Here is a 22,442-nt window from a genome sequence, read left to right on the forward strand (position 1 = left end):
TTAATAGCGAGGTTGAGGCAGAAGTTTTAAACGTAAAAATGTGTACGTCTGACGTTCAGCACCGCTTTCCCGTAATCCTAGAAGTTTGACAGTGGCGTTTGGAATGTCGAGCATGATTCCACTGACTTTCCAAACACCATTGTCAATCTTCTAGGCTTACAGGAAAGTGGCGCCAAACGTCCGACGTACACGTTTTCATGTTTAAAACTTTGGTCTCGACCTCTCTAATTTTTTCTCTCCCAGCTGTTATACATAACACAGGGAAAGTATGGCATTCAATCAAAAAATGACCCACATTTTTGGGCTGTGGGACCGTGAAATATTGAGAAATGCAAAAAACTTTAGGTAATTTCTGTATGTATGGATGTTAGTGCAGGTGGGTGGGTATGGCATGATTTTGTTCACCCTCTTTGAAGCTTAATTACTCCTGTGCTTCTTGTTGAAAATTTTTGAAATTTTGCAGGGAGGTTTGTATATTAGGAGGATTGATGCTATTAAATTTTGGTGATTTAAAGGTTGAGGGGGTCGGAAGATAAAGGGGGTTGTGTGTATCTCTAGTAAGGTTGGGGTTAATGACGATTTCACTCGTTATTAGCATTTACAATTTTTTCTAAAACCCACCCCTTCCCACAAAATTAAGCTTTGTGTCATTTTATTAAAAAGACTTAATATTTTTAACTATTATAACAGATGGCACCACCAAATGTTGCCGGAAAAAGTTAAGCAATTCATTACTGGATTTTCAAAACTAGTTGTCTGTCATCATTTATTTAATTTTAAAAATAATACAAACGGTTTCCAAAATTGACTACGATTAACAATTATAGGTATAATTTATTATTAATTTTAATATTATAGTCCTAAATATTTGTTTATATTTAATAACAACAGCTTTTTAGTTGAAAATCATCTCTGGAACACCGTAAACACAGGGTATTAAATGAGGTTATTTTTATATTAGTCTTTGTCATTTGGTCTCGTATCTATGAATCTTTGAATAATAATGAAAAATAAAAATTAACAACTTACCATATTTTTGAAAAAGAGAAATTGTTTTTTTACAGGCAGTTACTTTTGTTACGACAATCCGGCTGCACTTCAGGATCAAATTCTGTCGGACATGAGTGTATCTACGACCGAGTTTTCGTCCTTGTATTCGTGGTATTCGTGGCCGAATGTCGTATTATGCTTTTTCGGAGGTTTCCTCATCGATAGGGTGTTTGGCATTCGTTTTGGTGCTATCATATACTGTTTTTTCATTTTACTTGGTCAAGTAAGTATACATAATTAATATCTGTTTTTATTTTTAAGTAAGTAAATACAGAGGAAATTTATTTTTTGAATATTCAAAAATTTTCTTGTATTATATATATTTTTCTATATAGGGTAAACTCTTGATTAATCAAGGTAAAAAGGAAAAATATCATCCCATTTAATCTAGTAAAATTTTAAATTTTGTAACCATCACACAGGATAGGTAAATTATCAAAGAAATGTGAGGAGAACAATGCTTATTATCTTGGTAGTTATTCATAATGAACTGGATACTTCAGCAAAGTGAAGATTCCCCCTTCTTATTTTTAGCCAATAACAACTGTAATGAAGAGTCTTAAAGTAATTTGTGATGACTTACGACTTGTATTTGCCGACAAAGAGTTGAAAGTTAAATAAAATGAATGCTGATTAATCAATCAAGTATGAGTTCTAAACACTCAGCTCTTTGTTAGTGAATACAGCCATTAATGACTTGCCCAAAAATAGACATTTTTTACATTCCAGTTGCAATCCTGAATAATCAAGAATTCTCTATATATTTAATTTACTACATTTCTCTGTCGACGGCTTGGAAGGTTCTTTATGAACAGACATTATAATATTTAGTTATCGTAGGTCCTATGGTGCATGCCGATATCCACATAAGTCCCTACGGTGCATGCATTTTATTCCATTTTTCGTACTGTTTAGGCAAATAATCCAATGCCTCCCATTTTAAATCTGTTCCACTCTCAGTGGATATTTCAATATGATTTGATATTTTTGAACATTCAAATTTTTATTTTAAATTGGTGTTTCGTCAAAGAAACGGCAATATTCACCCAAAGCAGGACTCCGGAGGAGCCCGAAGACGTTAGCGAAGCGAATTTCTCCGACACCGGACTTTAGGTTTTGGGTGAGAATTAGAGGAGGTAAATATTATAGATATCCTATTTGAAGGGTTTGGAGATTGTAAAAATGCCCGTTAAGTAGAGGAGTGTGCGCTATTTGAGAGTGTCCATTAATGGAGGTTTCACTGTATTACTTTTTACATTCCAATGCAACCACTTGATCGCAGCTTACAATCAGGTGTTGCTTTTTTTTGTATGTATGTATGTATGTATGTATGTATGTATATTTTAAATTGTAACGTTCCAAACGTTCCATTTCTTGTTCCATTTCTTGTTCCATTCTGAATTCATTCTTTTAACCCAAAGATTCAAGGCAATTGAAAACATTTGTTTTTCTTTGACGCTTCATTTTAAAAGTTGGAATTTGGTTTTTTAAGTGATATATTTTAAATTTTTTTCTTTTGAAATAGTAAATTATAAATTGATTTTTGATAATTAACTAATAAAAGTGGAATTTTTTTTTCACTGATTAAGACGTAGTATGTTTCTTTATGTACTTGAAAGTTTTTCTTAAGGTAAATTTGTTATTTTCATTTTTTGATTCTCACCAGGAATTTTAGTAAAACTTTTTATAGAGAAGCTTTAGATAAAAATATTCAGATACTCTGTGGCATATTTCTTATAAAAAGAATCGTAGTATGACGTTTTAAAAAGTCCATCTCCAACCTCTCTCTGTTTGTTTACCGACTTCACCATTCTATACTCAACACTGCTGGACATCACAGAACAGTCTGTTTCCAGCACTCTTATTAGTATAACTTTTTGAAGTTTTCATAAATACACTTTGAAGAAATTTTCATAATACTAGGATTATTTGATTTCAATATCACGACGGGTACCAAACGACACCATTTTGTTCTTTAGTACTCGTTCGAATTTGGGAGTTTGGATTCCAAGGTATTTGATGTATCTTTTTTATAATAACTAATATGAAATGAAATGTGAAATTAAAATAATTTTTGATATTATTTGTAATATAATATAAATATTAAAATACATAAATTATAATATAATAATTGTATTTCAGTTCGTATTTGCTGCAGGAGCGGTATTAGATAAATTCTGGCTTATGGAATTAGGTCGTTTTGTATTTGGGTAAGTAAATAATATATATATCAAAATATCTATATATAATCAAATATATATATATTTGATTTGAATAGAAAGAAAATGGAAATTTATAGATTAAACTGCAATTGTTGTTGTATCCATTGATTGTTATTTATTACAGTATAAACATTTAATTAGAAAATAATAAACTGAATATAAAAGTTTTAAAAATGTTTAAGTACTGTACATTATATTACGTGTACAGTGATACCTCGGTTTTCGTTGATAATTCGTTTGAAAACAATCGACGAAATCCGAAACCGACAAAAACCGAGGCAATTATTTCCATACGAATCAATGTAAATCCAATTAATTCGTTCTAGACAGTCCAAAATACGTACTAAAAACACATTTTATAGAGAATTAATATAGCGTTAAATACTAAAAGCAATAAGAAATTAATATAAAAAAACTAATTTAAGGGAAAGCAATGGAATTGTTTAGCTAGACGCGTGGGGTAATGTCCAACTAGCTTCTACAAGACAAGACGTGAGCTTCTAGCCTGTATTGCCCCGTGATAAAGTGTGACATAATTGTCATGTAATAGTAGTTGTTGTATGCATTTATGATGGTCATATCGCGGGAAATAATGCCTTCCGGGAGGTCTGTTTAAGGGAAACTGGCCCCTATTCGGGCATTACAGACGTGGAGAAAACCCGGAAAACTCCACTTGACCAGCCCGTCCTGGCGAAGCGCAAACCCACGATCGAACTCCCAATGTTCGGGGAACGGTAATGTTGGCTAATGGTGGGCCATCGCATGGTAATGCTTACGGAACGAGAAATAACGCCATACTGAGCCAGAAAATGCGTGGATCACCCTTTGTTTTTGCAAAATTAGCAGCAAGGTCACTTGGGCACACCGACGAAAACCGAGACAAATTTTTCACGAAAAAAATCAATGAAAACTGACTGAACCAACAAAAACCAATGTATTACTGTATTATTATTTTGTATCTGTGTCAGTCTGTTTGTTTGTTTGTGTCGAGATCAAACTAGATAATTCAGCAGTGCAAATATTTGAATTTTAATGGAATACTTCTTAAATAGCAGACTTTATTCTAATTTTTATTTACATTTCCTAATATAACCAAATAAAGTTGGCCCTTGATTTATGTGGTGTATTCATTCAATGTGATTCTTTTTTTTTATATGGTTGAAAAATCACATGGTTAAGTTGTTTATCAGGAAAAAAGATACAAAAGAGAATTCCTTGTATGCTGTAAAATTATTTATTTTATATTAATTTCATTTGATATTTACACCAAAAATAAAAGTCTATTAGAACAAATTTAAATTTTATTTGTTGTTGCTGTAGGTGCTATATTTTGAAACAGACGACTTTGTTTTTCTAGTCATTTTGAAATTACTATCCTTGTCATTTGAAACACTTGGCAGCAGTTTCACTGTCTTTTTGAATGATTCTCTGTTAAAATTGTTTTTGGTTAAGTTGTAAATTTCTTGAAAAATACTGTTGCTGTAAATATCATTTCACCTGAAATTAAACAAATCACTCTGTTATGGAATCAAGGTTTTTTTTGCATGCATAGTGCAGAAAAGTAAATTTGTTGTCATTTTATGCAAAGATGTTTAATTCACTCTTTAAAATGCAATGAAAACAAGATCAAAATGGTGAATAAAGTGCAATTAATTAAAAAGTTTTGGCTCGTTGATATATAATAATTTCAATAAATTGATGAAGATAATATTTTTTTAATTACCGTATTTTACGGACTATAAGACGCACCTTGTTTTTCGAAAAATTGCCTCCAAAATTAAGGTGCATCTTATAGTCCATAGCGTCTTATAATCCATAAAATATGGTAATATAAACACCTAAAATTATGTGGTTGAGATTACATGATCTCAGATTTATACTATAATCACTTACAATTGAGACCTTGTGGACACTTATTGCATTTAGAAACATGTTTTATTTCTTTTTTACAATATGCATTTCAGCCAAATAACTAGTTTATAGTACAACTAAAAAAGGGCCAAACTAGTTATTTTGCCAACATGCATATTGTGAAAATGAAATAAAACATGTTTCTAAATGCAATAATTGTCCACAAGGTCTCAATTGTAAGTAGTTATACTATAAATTTGAGATCATCCCATAATTTCAACCACACTATTTTAGTGTTTATATTAATTATTAATCCCTTCGCTAGATTCAAGTACTTCCGCAACACATCTGTGCGGTATGCAGGCATCGCGGGTTCAAGTTCCACTCCGGGACAATTCTTTCAGAAAATTCTAAATGAAATTTAATTAAATTATAATTATTAAATTTAATATGAGATTGCAGCATAACTGCTTCAAATTATTTAGTATTTAATTAGTTACTTAGCCATATTATAGTCTAATAATTTGACAGTTGTTTGGCTCTCACTAGATTATTAAGCAATACACTCTACACCAATAAACTTCAACAAAATTTAATAACAAACAAACATTTAGCAGACAACTTCACATTCTAAAATGGAACAATATTTATAATATATAAAATTTTTAAAATTGATTTTGTCATCCTGTAATGCCACTGGAGGTTTCTAGGATGGAAAATTGTTTACAAAACTTCACAATACAATCTCTAATCTCATATTATGAAGTTTTGTAAACGATTTTCCATCCTAGAAACCTCCAGTGGCATTATAGGCCACCATACAACCAGATTCCTATTCTACCTTTAAAATAATTTTTAAAAATTTAGTCTCACCCTCGTCAGTATGTTTTCTAACGCTATTGTAAAAACTGTTTTCTTAAAAACATTTTTCTTTTATTACAGTATAGGTGGAGAATCGCTTGCCGTGGCTCAAAATACGTACGCAGTCAGATGGTTTAAAGAAAAAGAATTAAATATGGTGTTTGGCTTGCAGTTGAGTTTTGCAAGAGTTGTAAGTGTATTTAAGTTGTAAAGTACTATTTTTAGTATCTTAGGAAACCGACACTAACTGTGGCCGGTAAAACTTTCGTTAACCTAACGGGTACTTTACACGGATTCGAGATTAGTTTGCCAGGCCTGGGCTTTTACGCGTGCACCAAAAAGAATTAGTAAGAATAATGACAAATATCAAGTCAAAGTAAAAGTTTCAAAATATATTTAATTAGTAAATAGAATTTACTATGTACAATTGTCTATAATCCAAAACAAAATTTATTAACGAAAATCAACAAGTCAACCCAACAATAAACTCAGCTACTTAGCTTAACTTAATATTAATTCCCCTTTGAAAATTCAACAAATCAAATACTTAGGAACTATGAACAGAATCTCTTACGAACTAAACGTCTATCTGTCACCTCACTATACTAGGAACCTGTTTTCTCAATCTTTTCGCTATCGTCAATCGAATTCCTCTTTAACACCTTGGATCGCCTAGTTCTCAATCTGGACTTCAATCAGGAATCGCCTCGCTCTGGAATTCACCTCGCTTTCTTCGGTTGACGTACTGGTTTTATTCTGTGAGGTGACGTCACAACTCAGCTGGGTTACTCCCCTTATTTACATACTTAGTTTTCTAACATTAAGTTTCTTTCTGGCAGCTTTAATTTTCCGACAGAAGCTTATAAACCGTTTACAAAGTATTTAGCACAATTTTCTGGGATGTTATTACGGTTTAGTAAGTATTTCTTTACTAGTGAGTGTGGGGATTCCCCCCTCCATTTTCTTTTTCTCTGCGGACTGTTTATTTCCGCTGGGCAGTGCAAGTGCGCGAGATTTTTTTTTTCCTATGGCCCTCGTTCCTTCGTGAGTTGGTTTATCTTCTTTTTTCGTTACTAATAAGAGAGTGGTGGGGAACCTTTGTCCTAAATAAACATAAGCCCCAAACAAAATATAATAAAACGAAAAAATAATAATAAAATAAAAATAACGCTCAGACTCAGTTTCTTACAAAATTTATTCATAAAATATAAGACATAGTCTAAAACTAATCTAAAATTAAATATTAACTATATTTTATGAGTCAGAGAAATGATACAATATAAAAAAATTAGAAATCCAGGACAGAATGTATGTTTAAAAATGCAAAAGTATACAACATTGAAGACTTACACAAAAAATCTTTTGAAGTCTTCTAAACATCCATTCACAATCACTAGAACACAGTTAACACTAGCAGAATCAACTTTTCTTTATAAGATCTTCCATGTCTATATGCAAATTATTTAAAAGTTCTCATGATGTCTAAAGGTCGACTCCACTAGTGTTAATTTTGTCTCGGTGATTGCGAATGGACGTTTAGAAGACTTTGAAAGATTTTTTTTTATATATGTCTTCGACATTGTATATTTTCGCATTTTTAAATAATACAATGCATTTTCTTTTAAGTAGTATATGCAGTATAATTGCTCTCAGACTAAAAACATACACAAAAACCTAAAGTATTATGGATTGTTTAAAATGTATGATGTGTAAATCGTATATGTTTTTTTATATTCAAAATTAAGCCATTCTAAATGTAAGGCCGCGACTCCACTAGCCGTAAAATAGCCGTAAAACCCCTTGCCGTAAAAGCTTTTAATCACGTGACCATGATATTTTGCACCCGAGCAAGTCGTAAACCAACGTAAAAGCGAGTTGAGCAGTGTTCAACTTTCGAAGTGAATACGACCGTAAACCGGTACCATCCACCAATCAGAAGTCAGTTAAATCTAGGTCATCGTGACATGGTGCGAAAATGGCGGAAAACGAGCTTTTGTGTACGTTCTCTCGTGGCTACTCTAGAAGATCTGGAAACATCCGAAAGTATTAATGTATCTACGACAAGAGGTATCCTGATTATAATAATGGATGCCTAAAACACGCGATATGAACGGCCAAAGGAAAATCCTTCAATTTAGAGGAGTATATAATAAAAAAGCTAAGCTTATAAATGCTGTATATTATCTTAATAATATAATAATAAAAGCCAATATAAGGAAGTAAAGATATTACTTTTGCTATATTTGTAATTATAGTATAGAGAAAACTCGTAGAATATAATTATTGTCTTTATATCGATATATCACGTATACACCGTAATAGTACTGTTGCCGTAATAAGCTTTGCTAGCCGGACCTCCAACGCAATCCGAGCGCAAACGCAAATAGGTCACGTGATTAAAAGCTTTTACGGCGAGGGGTTTTACAGCTGTTTTACGGCTAGTGGAGTCCCGGCCTAAGCATACATTGTTTAAATTCTTTATTCATTTAATAAGGATATGTTTTTGTAATTTTCAATAATATGGATTGCTTTTATTTTCAATTATTTCTTATATTCAAGTTTTCTTATTAATTATATCTTTATATTATGTAATTTTTAACTTCTATATAATTTAAACTAATTGTTGTTTTAAATATTTTAAAATCTTTTTTCTTAATATTTTGTAAATCTCTCTAATACAGATATTAGAAAATGTACTCTTCTAATTATTTTCTGTTATTTATAAAATGAAAAATAAGCAAAAATTAAAATTTTTATTTTATAATTATTTAAAATTTTAATTTAATTCTTGTTAATTTACTTAATACATTTAATTTTATAGGGAAGTTCTGTAAATTTTTGGGTTATGAGTCACATTTACAAATGGATTAACAATTATTTTACTGGCTACACATGTTTAGGGATTGTTCTTTTTATAGGTAAGTTTCAAATAATGCAGAATTTCAATTTTTCTCTAATAAAATAAAAAGAAAAATTCTGTATTTGCATTATTTTTGAAATGCAAAATAATTATATAATAGCATAAATTATTGAATAGTAAAGTTAAGAAGTAATTTATTTTTTTTCGCATAAGTCGCATACAGACACTTTTATGTACTACTTCTGGCACAGATTTAAATAGATGTTAGCTAAATGAAAGATAACAAACGAGGGCCGTTGAAGCAGCCAAAAACACTCGTCTCCCATTTATCTAACATCTGTTAAAATCTGTGGTTATATAAACATCTCAAAGTTCGATATTTTATAATGAAACAAACAATTGCTGGATTTAAATCTGGCTACTTTACCACTACTACAGTAGAGTCCCGCTAGTCCAAACTAATTGGGATTGAGCCCTGTTCAGATTAGCAGATTTTTGGATTAGCCGAATAATTGAAATAATGCAGAAGCAAGCAGTAAAACAGGTCTAGTTTATATAGATCCAACATCATCATCATCATCGCCCTCACCCTTTATTTCATCTGTCTCGTACTCAATGGAGGGCGCAAACAGTTAATGAAAACAAGTTTTGTAATTTTGGAATGGCATCCAGCTTTCATTGTTTACCTTAAAATAATTTTAACTGTAAAAAACATTGGAATCCTGGACTGTGTATGAAAAACAATCTGATTATTGATGCTACTGTGTGAGTTAGCACGATTAATTGTGGATGTTGTATGTACTCTTTGCTCTACATTATTTTAGTTTTAGTCTGCTGCTACAATGGCCATGAAACGGAATCACATAACGTGTACGTTGAAAGATAAACTGGATGTTTTGAAAAGGCTAGACAAGGGTAAAAGTGCAACAAAATTGGCAGTAGTTTGGAGTGGGCAAGGCCACAATAACCGACTGGAGAGGGGGAAAAAAATGCACAAAGATCGAGCAGTTTTGTGCCTCTACTTCAGAAAAATCAGTTGAAAATCGACAAACAGCAAGGCCCTCAATGTTTGACAAGCTTGATGAAGCCTTACATGGTTCACTTAGGAAAGAGAATGGGGAACACTTTTAAGTGGATCTCTTGTTAGAAAAAATTTCCTCTCCACCGGCCGAAACATGTTCGAATTAGCGGTGTTCGGACTAGTGGGACTCTACTGTATTTAATAATTAAATACTGAGTAATTTGTTACTAGAGGTAGGCATTAGATGCCATCTCTTATTAAATCAATATTTATTAAATAATTTAGAATATTTTAGAAGAGAAGAATTGGCCTGAAGCAGGACTCAAACCTGCAACTAATATGTGGTGCCTAATGCCTACTTCTAGTACCAAATTACTTAGTATTTAATTATTAATAGTAGCGGTAAACCTGATTTTTTTTAAAATCTGTGCTGGAACTTGTACATAAAAAGCATCTGTGTGTGTTTGTTTTATGAACTGTTCTAGCTTTTGAAAGTAGTCTTAGTCCAAAGTCTTTTAAAAAAGTAATAAATTTGGTTATATAATTTAACCAATATAAATTAAAAAACAAAATAATAAAGTATGCTGGAATCTTGACTTACCATGATAAATTGGTTCTGCTGAAGTTTCATTTTAAATCAAAATTGTGTTAACCTAGAGTAACATTTATACAGAAAATATGAAACCTTGGAACCACTTTATTTCCATGTAAATGTCAGTTGCGGTTTACAAAATTTTCATTTGAGAAGTTTCCTCGGAAAATTTTATGGTCGTCGTAGTGTCAAACATTATGGTTTTGTGATTGTCATTGGAAAAATTAAAGTTGTTGCATTGGGTAATGCACTGCTTCTGTCATTTTTAGAATAATAAATTAAAGTTTTGTGGAATTAATTTACCATGTAAATCAAGGTCTAGATGTAAGATGAAATTAAAAATAATAAAACTGTGATTAAAATTTAAAGGTTGCTTAATGCAAAATGCATACAAAAACGAGACATTCAAAATGTCTTTTCTTCTTAGCAGAAAGACAAATTTCAAGATCACATAAATTCATTTTCCATTCATTTCTTGAAATCACGTATTACATAGTTATTTTAAATACATTATCTTTACTATTGATTTTCTTCCGTAACTTGTGTTTCATTAATTACACAGCTTTTTAAATTTAGGGTATTAGATTGAAAGAAAGTTGAAAAAGTAATATTAAAAGGATAAGATCAATTCAATTATGAATTTTTGTTTTATGAATTCCTTGTTCCTTTACTGTATAAGTCTTACGAGCACTGGATAATCCTGTATGTACAAAAATTACTTTGAAGTAATTTTTTTTGTACATTGCTATGACATTGTAGTAAATCATGATACAGGATTTAATGATGTAGATGGAAAAATCTTTGTTTAGTCTTTACTGTAAAAACGAAAAAACAATGTTACCAATTTCAGAAACGTGACAAAGTTCAGATTATGCTGTTATATCATTCTCTTAAGTTACACGTCTACCTCTAGTAACAAATTACTTTATATCAATCATTTAATTAGCCAATTTATAGCCCGATTTTTAAGGCAGTCCTTGATATTTCATTATCATTAGCGCATATTATTATTTTATTGCATAGTATACTGGTGAAGTATGTTTGCACTCGGCGGCTTAAATCTTGCAATTTTACGAAAACATAGTCTGCTGGAAGCATATGAAGTTCGCTTGCAGCCCACATTCAGAAAAGGTTGTTCATAATTGATTTTAAAACATTTTGTGGTTGTCTAAGATATAATTATAATTGTTATTATTGCGTTTAACAATAATGAAAAAGAATAAAGGTTACAAAACTACAGATTGGTCAAACATCTTTACTACACCCAATACACGTAAAGCTATACACCAACCAAAGCCGAGGAGATTGAGCCGAAGGTCCGGGTAGCGTAACTGGTAACGTGTCTGCATGGATAGCATAAGTTGCGGGTTCGAGTCCCGCTTTGGGCCGATTCTTTTCTTCCAGTAATTCTAAATTATTATTTAAATTATTTAATTAATTGTAATTATTAAATTTATTAAGAGATGGTGCCTAACGTCTACCTCTAATGCCAAATTGTCTATTAAATTATTAGTATTATAGCATTTCTCGCCCGATTATATTCGGCTTTGGTTGGTGTATAGCACTACAGATTGGTTAAGATGGCTAACTAATGAAAGATGACTACACTATAGTACATACATATGACAAATACCAGTAACAGACATAGCCAACTCCCTTTTCCAGATGTTCTCTCACATTACAAAAAGGGTTAAATGATGTTGGCTTGGCAGGATTCAACAGATAAAGTTTAAGATATTAGAATTAAAACTTACACCCAATCACAAAAAATTTCAAAACGATCATACATCTGTTCTTACATCTGATAAATATCAGCATGCTGTTTTAAGTGAGGTTACACAACCCTTTCCAGAGGACACACGAAACTTATAGACGTCAGTTTTTATTCTAAAATTAGGAAATTGTCAACATTGCATCGAAATAACGATTATATGTTTGATTTCTTCATTTTGTCTTCTTTCTAACAACATAAAATACTTGTGGAATGACAAAGTGCTTTTTTATGTTTATTTTTGCATTTTTTGTAAAATTTGAGAGGAAGGTGTTATCTTTCATGGTCAGAGTAGATTGTCAGTGCAGCCCAGACTAACTATTGTTACTGCTGATGACAATAAACCTTGTTTTATTGCCCTGTAAACTAAAACTCTCTTCAGTTACTCAAATTACAATGTTATTATTTTATTGTACAGGGAAGAATATATTTTTTAAACATTTATTTAACAAGTAGTTTTGTTAGATCCCATTAATTTTAATTTTTAGTTGCAGCTCAACCAGCCTGCCGGTAACCCCGAGGTTTCTGGCATGCTGATTGTCTCCGTTCAATCTGCAAAAATATGGTAAATTATTTGTAAATTTAAAGGACATTGATAAACTTAATAATAAATATTTTAAAATAGGATTTGTGAATTTTAATTATAATTTATATATAAAATGAATTTTAATTTTTTTTTTTAGCTTCGAGCACTTGTTTGTTGTCGCTCCTATGTGCTTTAATTTTGGGATATTTCGATTGGAGGGCTGAGAAGATTCTTGAAAATTTATCAAACGATACAGGTAAAGTTTTCAGTTTATGTAATTAAACAATTCTGATTATTATTTTGTATATTTATATAATAGTGATATTTCTTTTAAAATGTTTAGCTCCATTAATGTGTTTAAATCCAAAATATCTACTTATTCAAATCTTATCCTATATTTTATAGAAGTCAAATTTCTTTTCCTCTTGATTTCCAAGAAAGGAAAGTTAAGAACTTGCTCATAAAGATTCAAAATTTGTTCTCCATTACTATAACAATTCTGTAGATTAAAAAATTTCTATGATGCTTTTATTTACAAATTTTCAAAGAATATATTTATTTATTTATTATTAGCATACTGGTACAAAACCCCGATGTGGGGATAAAGCATAAAGCAGAAAAACAACACAAGTATCTAAAATCTTACAAAGTAATACAATGTAAATCATCCATATATACAATCATTACAATAATATTTCACAAATTTACTTAAATTATTAAACTTAAAAAATACAAAAACCTTAAAGAACTACATGGGAGAACTATCCAGAGCACAAAAAAAGTAGATTAATTAACAACCAACTAGGTTAAAAACTTACCTAGAAATAGACAAGAAAAAAACCGCTATAATTTAAACACTTGTTCACAAGAAAAATCGGATAGTCTCCCAAGCAGTCCAAGCAACCGCAGGTTAAATAATAGACAAACCATGCTCCCAGGGTGTAATTTACATAAAATAACAACTTCTTTCACTACGAATCTAAGAAAAAGAAAAACAAAACCATAATTACAATGCAAGAAAAAAAAATCATCATCATAAGATAAACAATTTAACCTTCTTTTATAAAAATAAATACCTTAAAAAATAAATCAAAATCAGAAATAACTTTTTTAAACGTATCAAATGAAAAACAGGGAACCCCAAAGATCTCCTCACACAATTTTGACAGAAAAGTACAAACAGCAATAACGTGAAATGCATCCAGTGGTGAGTCAGCCGCACCACACGTGCAAACGTCCCTTCTGTAATTACATAAACAACTTAATGAGTTACACCTTACTTGCATTAATACTGCCATAACATTAAAAGAAAAATTACTATTATAAATAGAACAATCAAAAAAGGATTTATTCAAACTCTTATACCACCCACAATAAGTGCTTAAGAATATACCATGACTCAACTTCAAAATATAATTATCGAAATTATTTAACTTTAGTATATAAACACTGTTAACATCTTGAAGCAAATTATCAAAATCGATCCCATTCCTTGTACAATTTGCCAACCAATACTTCGGCCAAGGTAACTCAACTTGTTTCAAGACAAAACGCAAACAAATCTTACTAAGGCGTACTTCATTTTAAACTCAAGGTCCTAACGATCCAATTAACACGTTTATTCAGGATCAAGCAAGATAAAGGAATCAATCAACACTCCATAGATACTAAGTAGCCAGGAGAATACCTTGGAAGCCCATACAATTTCTTCAAAAAAGTAAGTAATACTGTATCCAAGACCTCCGCCTGAAACCCCGACACCTCAGAAGTATAAAGAAGAGATGAACCTACCACAGCATTAAATAACTTTAGCTGATACCTCAAATTATGCAACTTAGCAGACTTACACATATGAACAACTTTATCCATTTTTATCTCTGCATTAATTGTACAAGACCTCACATTAGTATTAAAATAACCATTACTTTTAAAAATTACACCTAAATACTTATATTGTGATACAACTGAGATTGGAACACCCCTGAACCACCATTTATCCACCTTAGAAGCCTTGCCACCATTTCAAAAAACCACAATGTTAGATTTTGCCATATTCAGTTGTAAACTATTATCCTTTAAATATTTATCTGAGGTCAATCGATTCCTCTAACAACCCCGGAGAATCCACTAAAATTACCATGTCATCAACGTATCCTAATATCTTAACAGAAACACCACTAACATCTATACCATCTCTCCCAGAATCTTTAATACAATCCAATAAATCATTTAAAAATAATCTAAACAGAATAGGACTTAAAATGCCACCCTGTCTAACACCCTTATCAGAAAAGAAAGATTGAGAACAATGATTCCTCCATTTAATACTAACATTCAAACCACTATACAGTGGTGCCTCATATAACGTACTTAATCCGTTCCAGGTGCACGTCCGTTAAGTGAAACGTTCGTTATACGAAATGCATTTTCTCATAGAAATACATGTTAAAACCTCTAATTCGTTCCGCAGCATAAATTAACCGTACTGTATCATAAAAAAATGAACATGGGGTGCGATCTTTTATTCCTCCGCATAACTCTGCGCGAGCGACATCCGTTTAAAAATTCCTGCGGAACGCGTTCCTAAATTCCGGTGGGAGTGCACGCCGCCGAATGGCAAAAACAGCCGCTTGTAGCAGTAGTTTACGGTGGAAAGCAACATGGCGTCCTCCATGGCTAAGATAGTTTCGTTTCCGGGTCCATTATGTGGTTTTATGAATGAGAATTTAGAAATTGTGAAAGCGCGAGTTAGCGCATGCGGTGATGTAAGTGTCTTTACAAACTTTTTTCGAGGCTATTTTGAATGCTCTTTCAACAAATAATCTATTTTATGGTTAAATTTTACAATTGGGATCCTTCTTTTGCCTTTAAAAGCTCATATTTTAGAATTATAGATTCCTCCATCACGGTACTATCGATAGTGCGAGCGCTGCCATCTTTCTTTCTTTCACCATCGTTCCTAAATGCCTACAAACAGCAGCGCACTCTCGTAGTAGCGGAGACGCATAGTGACCGCTATTAAAGAACGCACCCATGGAGCAGTCACCAATTATGCCGGAAAGTCCGTTGTTGGCAGCCAGTCTGTTGCTCGAGTCACATAACGGCCAAACAGAAAGTCCGTTGTTCGCAGCGTCCGTTGTTCGAGGCGTACGTTATACGAGGCACCACTGTATATCTCTGCCAACAAAGAAACACACTTAAAACTTAAACCAAATTTTAATAATTACCTCCATAATAAATCCCTGTCAATGGAATCAAATGTTGATGCTAGATCTACAAAGAAAGCATAAACCTTATGCTGTTTCCTATTCAATGTCTTAGCAATAACAGTATACAAAATTAAAAATATCATCAACAGTCGAGTAACCTGCACGAAAATCATCCTGACACTCTTTGAGAATATATCTCATATTCAACCAACTTATTAACCTATTATACAAAATTCTACAAAAAATCTTAGAAACACAGCACAACAATGAAATACCTCTATAACTTTTAAGTACTGACTTAGAATTATGCTTAGGAACTGGAACCAATAAAGAACTCTTTCATTCATCCACAACAACACCAATTCTTAGAACCTTATTAAAATTATCTAATAAAGAAGGGAAAACACTATTAATTTTCCAAAAATCAATAAGAATACCATCTATTCCTGGGCACCGCCAACACATGACTTACTTAAAATGTCTCTCAATTCTTCCTCCAAAATATACGAATCCAGTAATTCGTTCGACACTCCGAATCAAACCAATCATCAATTCCAACCGTTGTTATTTTTTCTTTTGAGTCAATCCCTTCACTTTAGCAGAATCCAGTGTAACCTTACTAAGATCCACCAGAGATATATTAGGAGTCTGCTCCAAACAATGCTTCAAATCAGCAGACTATGTCTCCAACCAATCACTGTCCCAGAAAATCCACTCATAACGAGCCAGAGCCACGCAAAGAATCTGTAGCCAGATCTTCCAAATAGAGCACCATCAGGCAGTGATCATAATTTACATAAAATAACAACAATTTTCACTAATTTCTGATTTATTTTTTAAGGTTTATAACTTTTTTAAACTTATTAAATGAAAAGCAGGGAGCCCCAAAGGTCTCTTCACGCAATTTTGACAGAAAAGTACAAACAGCAATAACGTGAAATGCATCCAATGGTGAGTCAGCCGCACCACACATGCAAATGTCCCTTCTAGAAATAGACAAAAGTAAACAGCAACAATTTAAACACTGGTTCACAAGAAAAACTGGATAGTCTCCCCCAAAGAATTTATAATGTATAATCTTGAAACATTGTTATGTTTGATTTCTATGCAATCGTATTTGATTTTATCTCTGTTCCCGATAATAATGTCCTACTCGAAAGCCGAAGAATGGCTTTTTATTTTTTTCGTGTTTACAGAATTTAGTACACTTAAATAAAGCATTTTTTTCTGAAATTTTTATAATTGTGGAGTTTTTCTTTTCAGAAATATTAAAAGATGATCAAAGCGATAATCAGATAAAATCTGTTGTCTTTTATTTTTATCCTTATCATTTAGATCATACGAGCCTTTGATCTTCGACCGGAGCCATGGGACTGTTGTTTAGCTGATGATTTGGTTTGTTTTTATAGAATGGAAAGTTATCTTTTAATTTTGGAGCGTTAATCTTAGTTTTAACTAGTTTTTTATGATTGATATGATTTTCAAGAGGAGTGTTTGAATAGGGGTTGTAGTTTACTTGTTTGTGGACGTAGAGCAGGGATGGTTTTTTTTTATTGTCTGAAGAATTTTTTTCTGTTTTTTGGGCTTTTTCCTAGAAGCTTAGCTCCGTTGCTGGAGTTAGTTTTAATTTGGAAGGGACTAAACCCTTTTATGGTTAAATGGTTTAGTCCCTTCCGTGTCCCATTGTCGAATACTCCTATTTTATTGGCTTTGGAGGTTAGCACTCTTCTGTATTTCAATACATATCATTCTGACAATAGCAAAAATGATGGAATAAACTCTTCAATTTATAGAATTTCTTTTGAGAGGTCATTCATTAAAGCAATATTTAGACGTCATCAATTTATCCACTTACCAATCTTTAAAGTTTTAGTCTAGTCATATTCTATTGATTTATTTGTTTTACTCAAATTAAACAGTTTTAATTTATTTGTTTAATTTAACAGATATATATAACTTCAGATTTTATGTATATAATTTAATAAATAATATTTTTTTACATAAATTGTCTTTGATTATAATTTATTATTTTATCTTTATTCAGGAGAAGTAATAAGAATTAAAGATGTGAAAGATTTTCCTTTAACATTTTGGTTGTTGAGTATTATCTGTATAGCATATTATGTGGCTATATTCCCCTTCATTGCTTTAGCCACGTAAGTAGAGTTTTATCATTTAAATTTTTACGATTTTAAAAGAAAATAAAAATACCGATGTTTGTGAGTTTTTATAATATTTTAATTATAAATCAGATTTTGAAATACATTAAAACCTGCATAAACCAGAATTACATGGCATCAAATTATGAATTTCTATTTTGAACAGATTTTAATAAATTTTTGTTTTTCCATCATTAAACTACACTAGATAAATGTCTCAGTTATATTAATTTTTACGGTAATATAACTTCTACGTATGTGCCCACTAGTGGCCAAGTTGATAAACCACCCAACCTTGGTAGTTGGTTGCGGGCTGGCCACTTGGAGTTTTCTGGATTTTCCTCATGTTTCTAATACCTAAAATATGGGCTAGTTTTCCATGAAAAGTCCTCCCGGGTGGCATCTCTTTGGCAGATTGTCCACGTATCCCATTGCCATAACCAAGTAAACTGCTTTCACATATGTAAAAGCATACTAAGCTTAATCAAAAGTGATTTCCAACTAAAAATGTGAATATTTGAATACAAGAATCAAGAAATATTCAATTGTTTTCTAATAATTCTTATGTTGTTCGAATGTTGTCTTCTAATGATTTTTATGTAAAGTATGAATGCAGTGTGTAATCAAATAATCAAGTCTTGCTGTATTGTTAATGTTGAACATTGAGTCATTGAGAATTCAAGCAGTCCCCACAAACAGATTTAAATGATATTAACATTTTTGCTGAATTTTCCAATGTAAATTCCATCTACGAATACCAGAAATATTTAAAGAATAGTCTTATTATTAGACAAAGTTTCAAATCTGTTTCTTTTTTATTTATAAGACTTTTATGGATAGTTCATTAGAGATAGTACTTTATCAGTCTTCAGTTAGTTGCCAAAAATTTCACAAAAATTACTGATTGAGAATTGGTTAAGTACGAGAGCATCCGACAAATAAAGAAGATTTGCACATAGCACTATGCACGGGTAAATTACCGCCATCAATTTAAAGTCAGTTTGTTTTCTGATGCGTTAGCTTAACACATGTAGAGTTTTGATGACGGCAGGCTTGCTGTTAGTTTTATCAAGGGTTAAAATGTATACAAAAATCAAAAATCATGCCAATCATGTAAAGTGTTTTTCTTTTTCTAAACTCAAAAAAAATTTATTCTTTAGAAATTCATAAACAAATTGCAGAAGTGTATAATGATCACATTATGAATGAAGAGAGCATGAGAAAATGGTGTTTAATGTTTAATCAAGGTAGATAATGCTCAACTGCACTCTACTGCAGCCACTCAAGCTGTGATTGTGAAATTTGAATGGGACGTTTTCGACCACCCACTGTATAGTCCCAAACTGTTCCTCTGTGACTTTCACTTCTACTAAACTGCGAAAGAGTTACGGGTGGATTCAGTGGCGTAGCCTGGGTGTCAGCCGCCCGGGGCGGAAGAAAATTTTGTTGCCCCCTTATTTAGGTATCTCAATTTAAAAGACTAAAATATACAGTAATTCTAAAGAACTTTTCAGCAAGAACAATCATTATTATTGTGTATTGTACAGGTTCAAATTTTTACAAGGTATTATTTATTGTGAAATTTTGCTGTTCCCTAAAAGTGCCGCCCAGGGCGGGCTGCCCCTGCCGCCCTCACTATGCTATGCCACTGGGTGGATTTTGAACATTTTGGAATGGATGACGAGATGAAAGCTGTCACTAACTGGCCGTGGAGGTCTGTGACAAAGGAATTCAAAATCTAGTTGTGCTGTGAGGAGTGCTTTAATTGTAATACTGACTATGTAGAAAAGTAATTGGTCTTGTACTAATTACTTAATAAATCTTTTTTCTTTTTTTTATAGCCAAACGTCTTTTATTTTCAGGGCACCCTTCATTCTTTTAAATCTAATTAAATCTTTATCTGAAAGATATTTTTGTAATTATTAATTAGTTATAATTTTAATTTAATAATGTTGCACATTATTGATTTTAAATCTACGTTTTATTAAATTGCTTTACAAAAGTGTAAAAATTCTTAATATTATGTTGTTTAATCTACAACAAATATTTATATTTAATAAAGAGTAATTTATTGTTTTTATATAAGCCTTTAAATGTGATAGAAAGTGTTTTGATTTATTTATAAAAAAATATAATGATAAATTTTTATTTTTACAGTGTTTTCTTTTCGAGGAAATACATGTTTACGCAGGAAGCTGCTAATAGTCTAGATAGGTATACTTTTTAATTTATTAAAAGTATTTAACTATAAATATCACTACATTGAGGATAAAAGTAAATGTATTTATAAAAACGCTTAGAGAAGCAAACATAAATTCCGTGGAATCCTATTTATCTGACTCAAACGGGACCAGGTTGATCCAGCTGACCTGAAAATCAGGAAAATTCATTTACACATATGCAGTTGTCGGTTCGAGTCCCACTTCAAACCCACAACTGCATATCATACAGATGCATTGCCAATTATGCCACCCAGACCTTAGTCCAACATTCACCTCCAGAGCTGTTAATTACTTTACATCTAATTATTAAACTCGGCCTTATTAACTAGCCCAATATAGCAGATTGTTTGTTTGTTTTTTTAAAAAGCATTGAATTAAAACTTTAAACAAAAGAAAATTGCAAGCTAAATTAACTATATAATTAGAGGAAAAAATTGAAATTTTAGTTAATTTTAAGCCTTTATTATTTACGATTATTTATTTATTGTTGACTTTATTTATTATTGTTAGTGTAATTTTCTGAAACATTCAAATTAACTTTTATAAATATATTTTTTAATATAGTTATTACTTAATATCATTATCATATAGAATACATTCAATATAACAAGCAAATTAATTTATTTTTTTACAGCATAGTGTATATAATATCGGCAGCTGCGTCGCCAGTGCTTGGATTTATCGTCGATAAACTCGGATATAATCTGTCTTGGGTTTTAGCGTCCGTAATTATAACGCTAAGTTCACACATGTTATTAGCCTTTACGTTTTTAAATCCATGGGTAGCAATGGTAAGTTTCTGTATTTTTAATAAAGTTCAATCTGTTTACCTAATCATTAGCATACCATTTATAATGTAGGCAGGAGTAGTGTTTTCTGATAAAGCTTCATTTATAAATTTACTAAATCTAATTTTTGTGTAGACAGTAAAACCTCGATTTAACAGACTAATTTGGGCAATGAGATGGCCGTTAAAACTGTTAAAAGTCCATTCATTATAAAGTAGGTTTTCAAATATTCATGTTAAAAAACTGACAAATTAGTTCATTAGTATCTATTTTTACTTGCTTAATTTTAATTACACAAACGTATTAATATATGTTTGAGAGGTTTAATTTCACAGTAAGGTTTTGTATGTGTTATTTGCTTATGTACTGTACTCACCTTAGCTCTGAGGCTGTGATAAACAAGTACAAGATCTAAATCAAAATAATGTTCTTAAGAGCAATGACTCTTGGATCTGAAAAAAATATATATAACCTGTTATTTAAATTACATACAAAAACATTTTAAAATTAACAGGGTGATAATTTTCACATGTAACATATGGACCAGAAATTTTGTTTGTTAAATCAAGGTTTTACTGTAATTTATTTAAAAATGTATTTAATGCACTTAATAATTGAGCTGACCATTAAGAGTCCTTGATAAAACCTGCTCAAATCAGTACAAATAGTAACTATAGAAACATTCTCAATGAATTTGCCTAAAATCATTTATATCTTAAATTTTAACAAACAAATCCTTATAAGAAATTGAATAATCTAAAGTAATCAAAATTATTAAATTTATTATTCTAATGCTTAAAAATCTTTTTGAATGTAGAACTCGTGTACACTTTTTATTAATAGATTAAGACAGAGATTCTCAACCACTGTTCCGCAGCACTTTAGTGTGCCGCGAGATTTTTGAAATGTGCTGCCACTGTGAATACCTGTACATAAGTGACGCCAGACAAGTAGTTCAATATGTTCTACCCTCCTAGGGTGCTTTTGAAAATTGTAACCGGTGTTACCAGTAACTGCCGGTAGTTACCAAAGCGTTTAGAGAATGTGACCTAACTAACCAACCGCATTTAAAAATCACTGTTATGACATCCTGCAGTACCTACCGAAGTAACTGTGTGCGCCACCAATTTTTAAATTATTAAAAATGTACCATGACAAAAAAAGGTTGAGAATCACTGGGTTAAGACATTGGGTTAATGTTACCCTAGGTAGCCAAGATGGCGGACCTTCCGTTAATCTCGATCCGGGTTACCTAGTGACGTCAAGATGGCGGCCATCTTGACTGCGATTTACGATAGAGCAAATATGCA

General features: G+C 31.6%; 1 protein-coding gene across 1 annotated transcript in view; it reads left to right on the plus strand.

Moving 5' to 3' along the window:
- LOC136975842 (lysosomal dipeptide transporter MFSD1-like) overlaps positions 1-22,442 on the plus strand; it is a 60,767-nt gene that overhangs the window by 10,718 nt on the left and 27,607 nt on the right. Inside the window, exons 2-9 of the mRNA XM_067270988.1 lie at positions 1,065-1,273; positions 3,193-3,260; positions 6,066-6,174; positions 8,806-8,902; positions 12,912-13,010; positions 18,008-18,119; positions 20,280-20,336; positions 20,979-21,135. Coding sequence (XP_067127089.1) covers positions 1,065-1,273; positions 3,193-3,260; positions 6,066-6,174; positions 8,806-8,902; positions 12,912-13,010; positions 18,008-18,119; positions 20,280-20,336; positions 20,979-21,135 — 908 coding nt within the window. The remainder of the gene's footprint in view (positions 1-1,064; positions 1,274-3,192; positions 3,261-6,065; positions 6,175-8,805; positions 8,903-12,911; positions 13,011-18,007; positions 18,120-20,279; positions 20,337-20,978; positions 21,136-22,442) is intronic.

Source organism: Centruroides vittatus, unplaced genomic scaffold (assembly GCF_030686945.1).
Source record: "Centruroides vittatus isolate TY-2023 unplaced genomic scaffold, ASM3068694v2 contig_1090, whole genome shotgun sequence".
NCBI classification, from domain to species: domain Eukaryota; kingdom Metazoa; phylum Arthropoda; class Arachnida; order Scorpiones; family Buthidae; genus Centruroides; species Centruroides vittatus.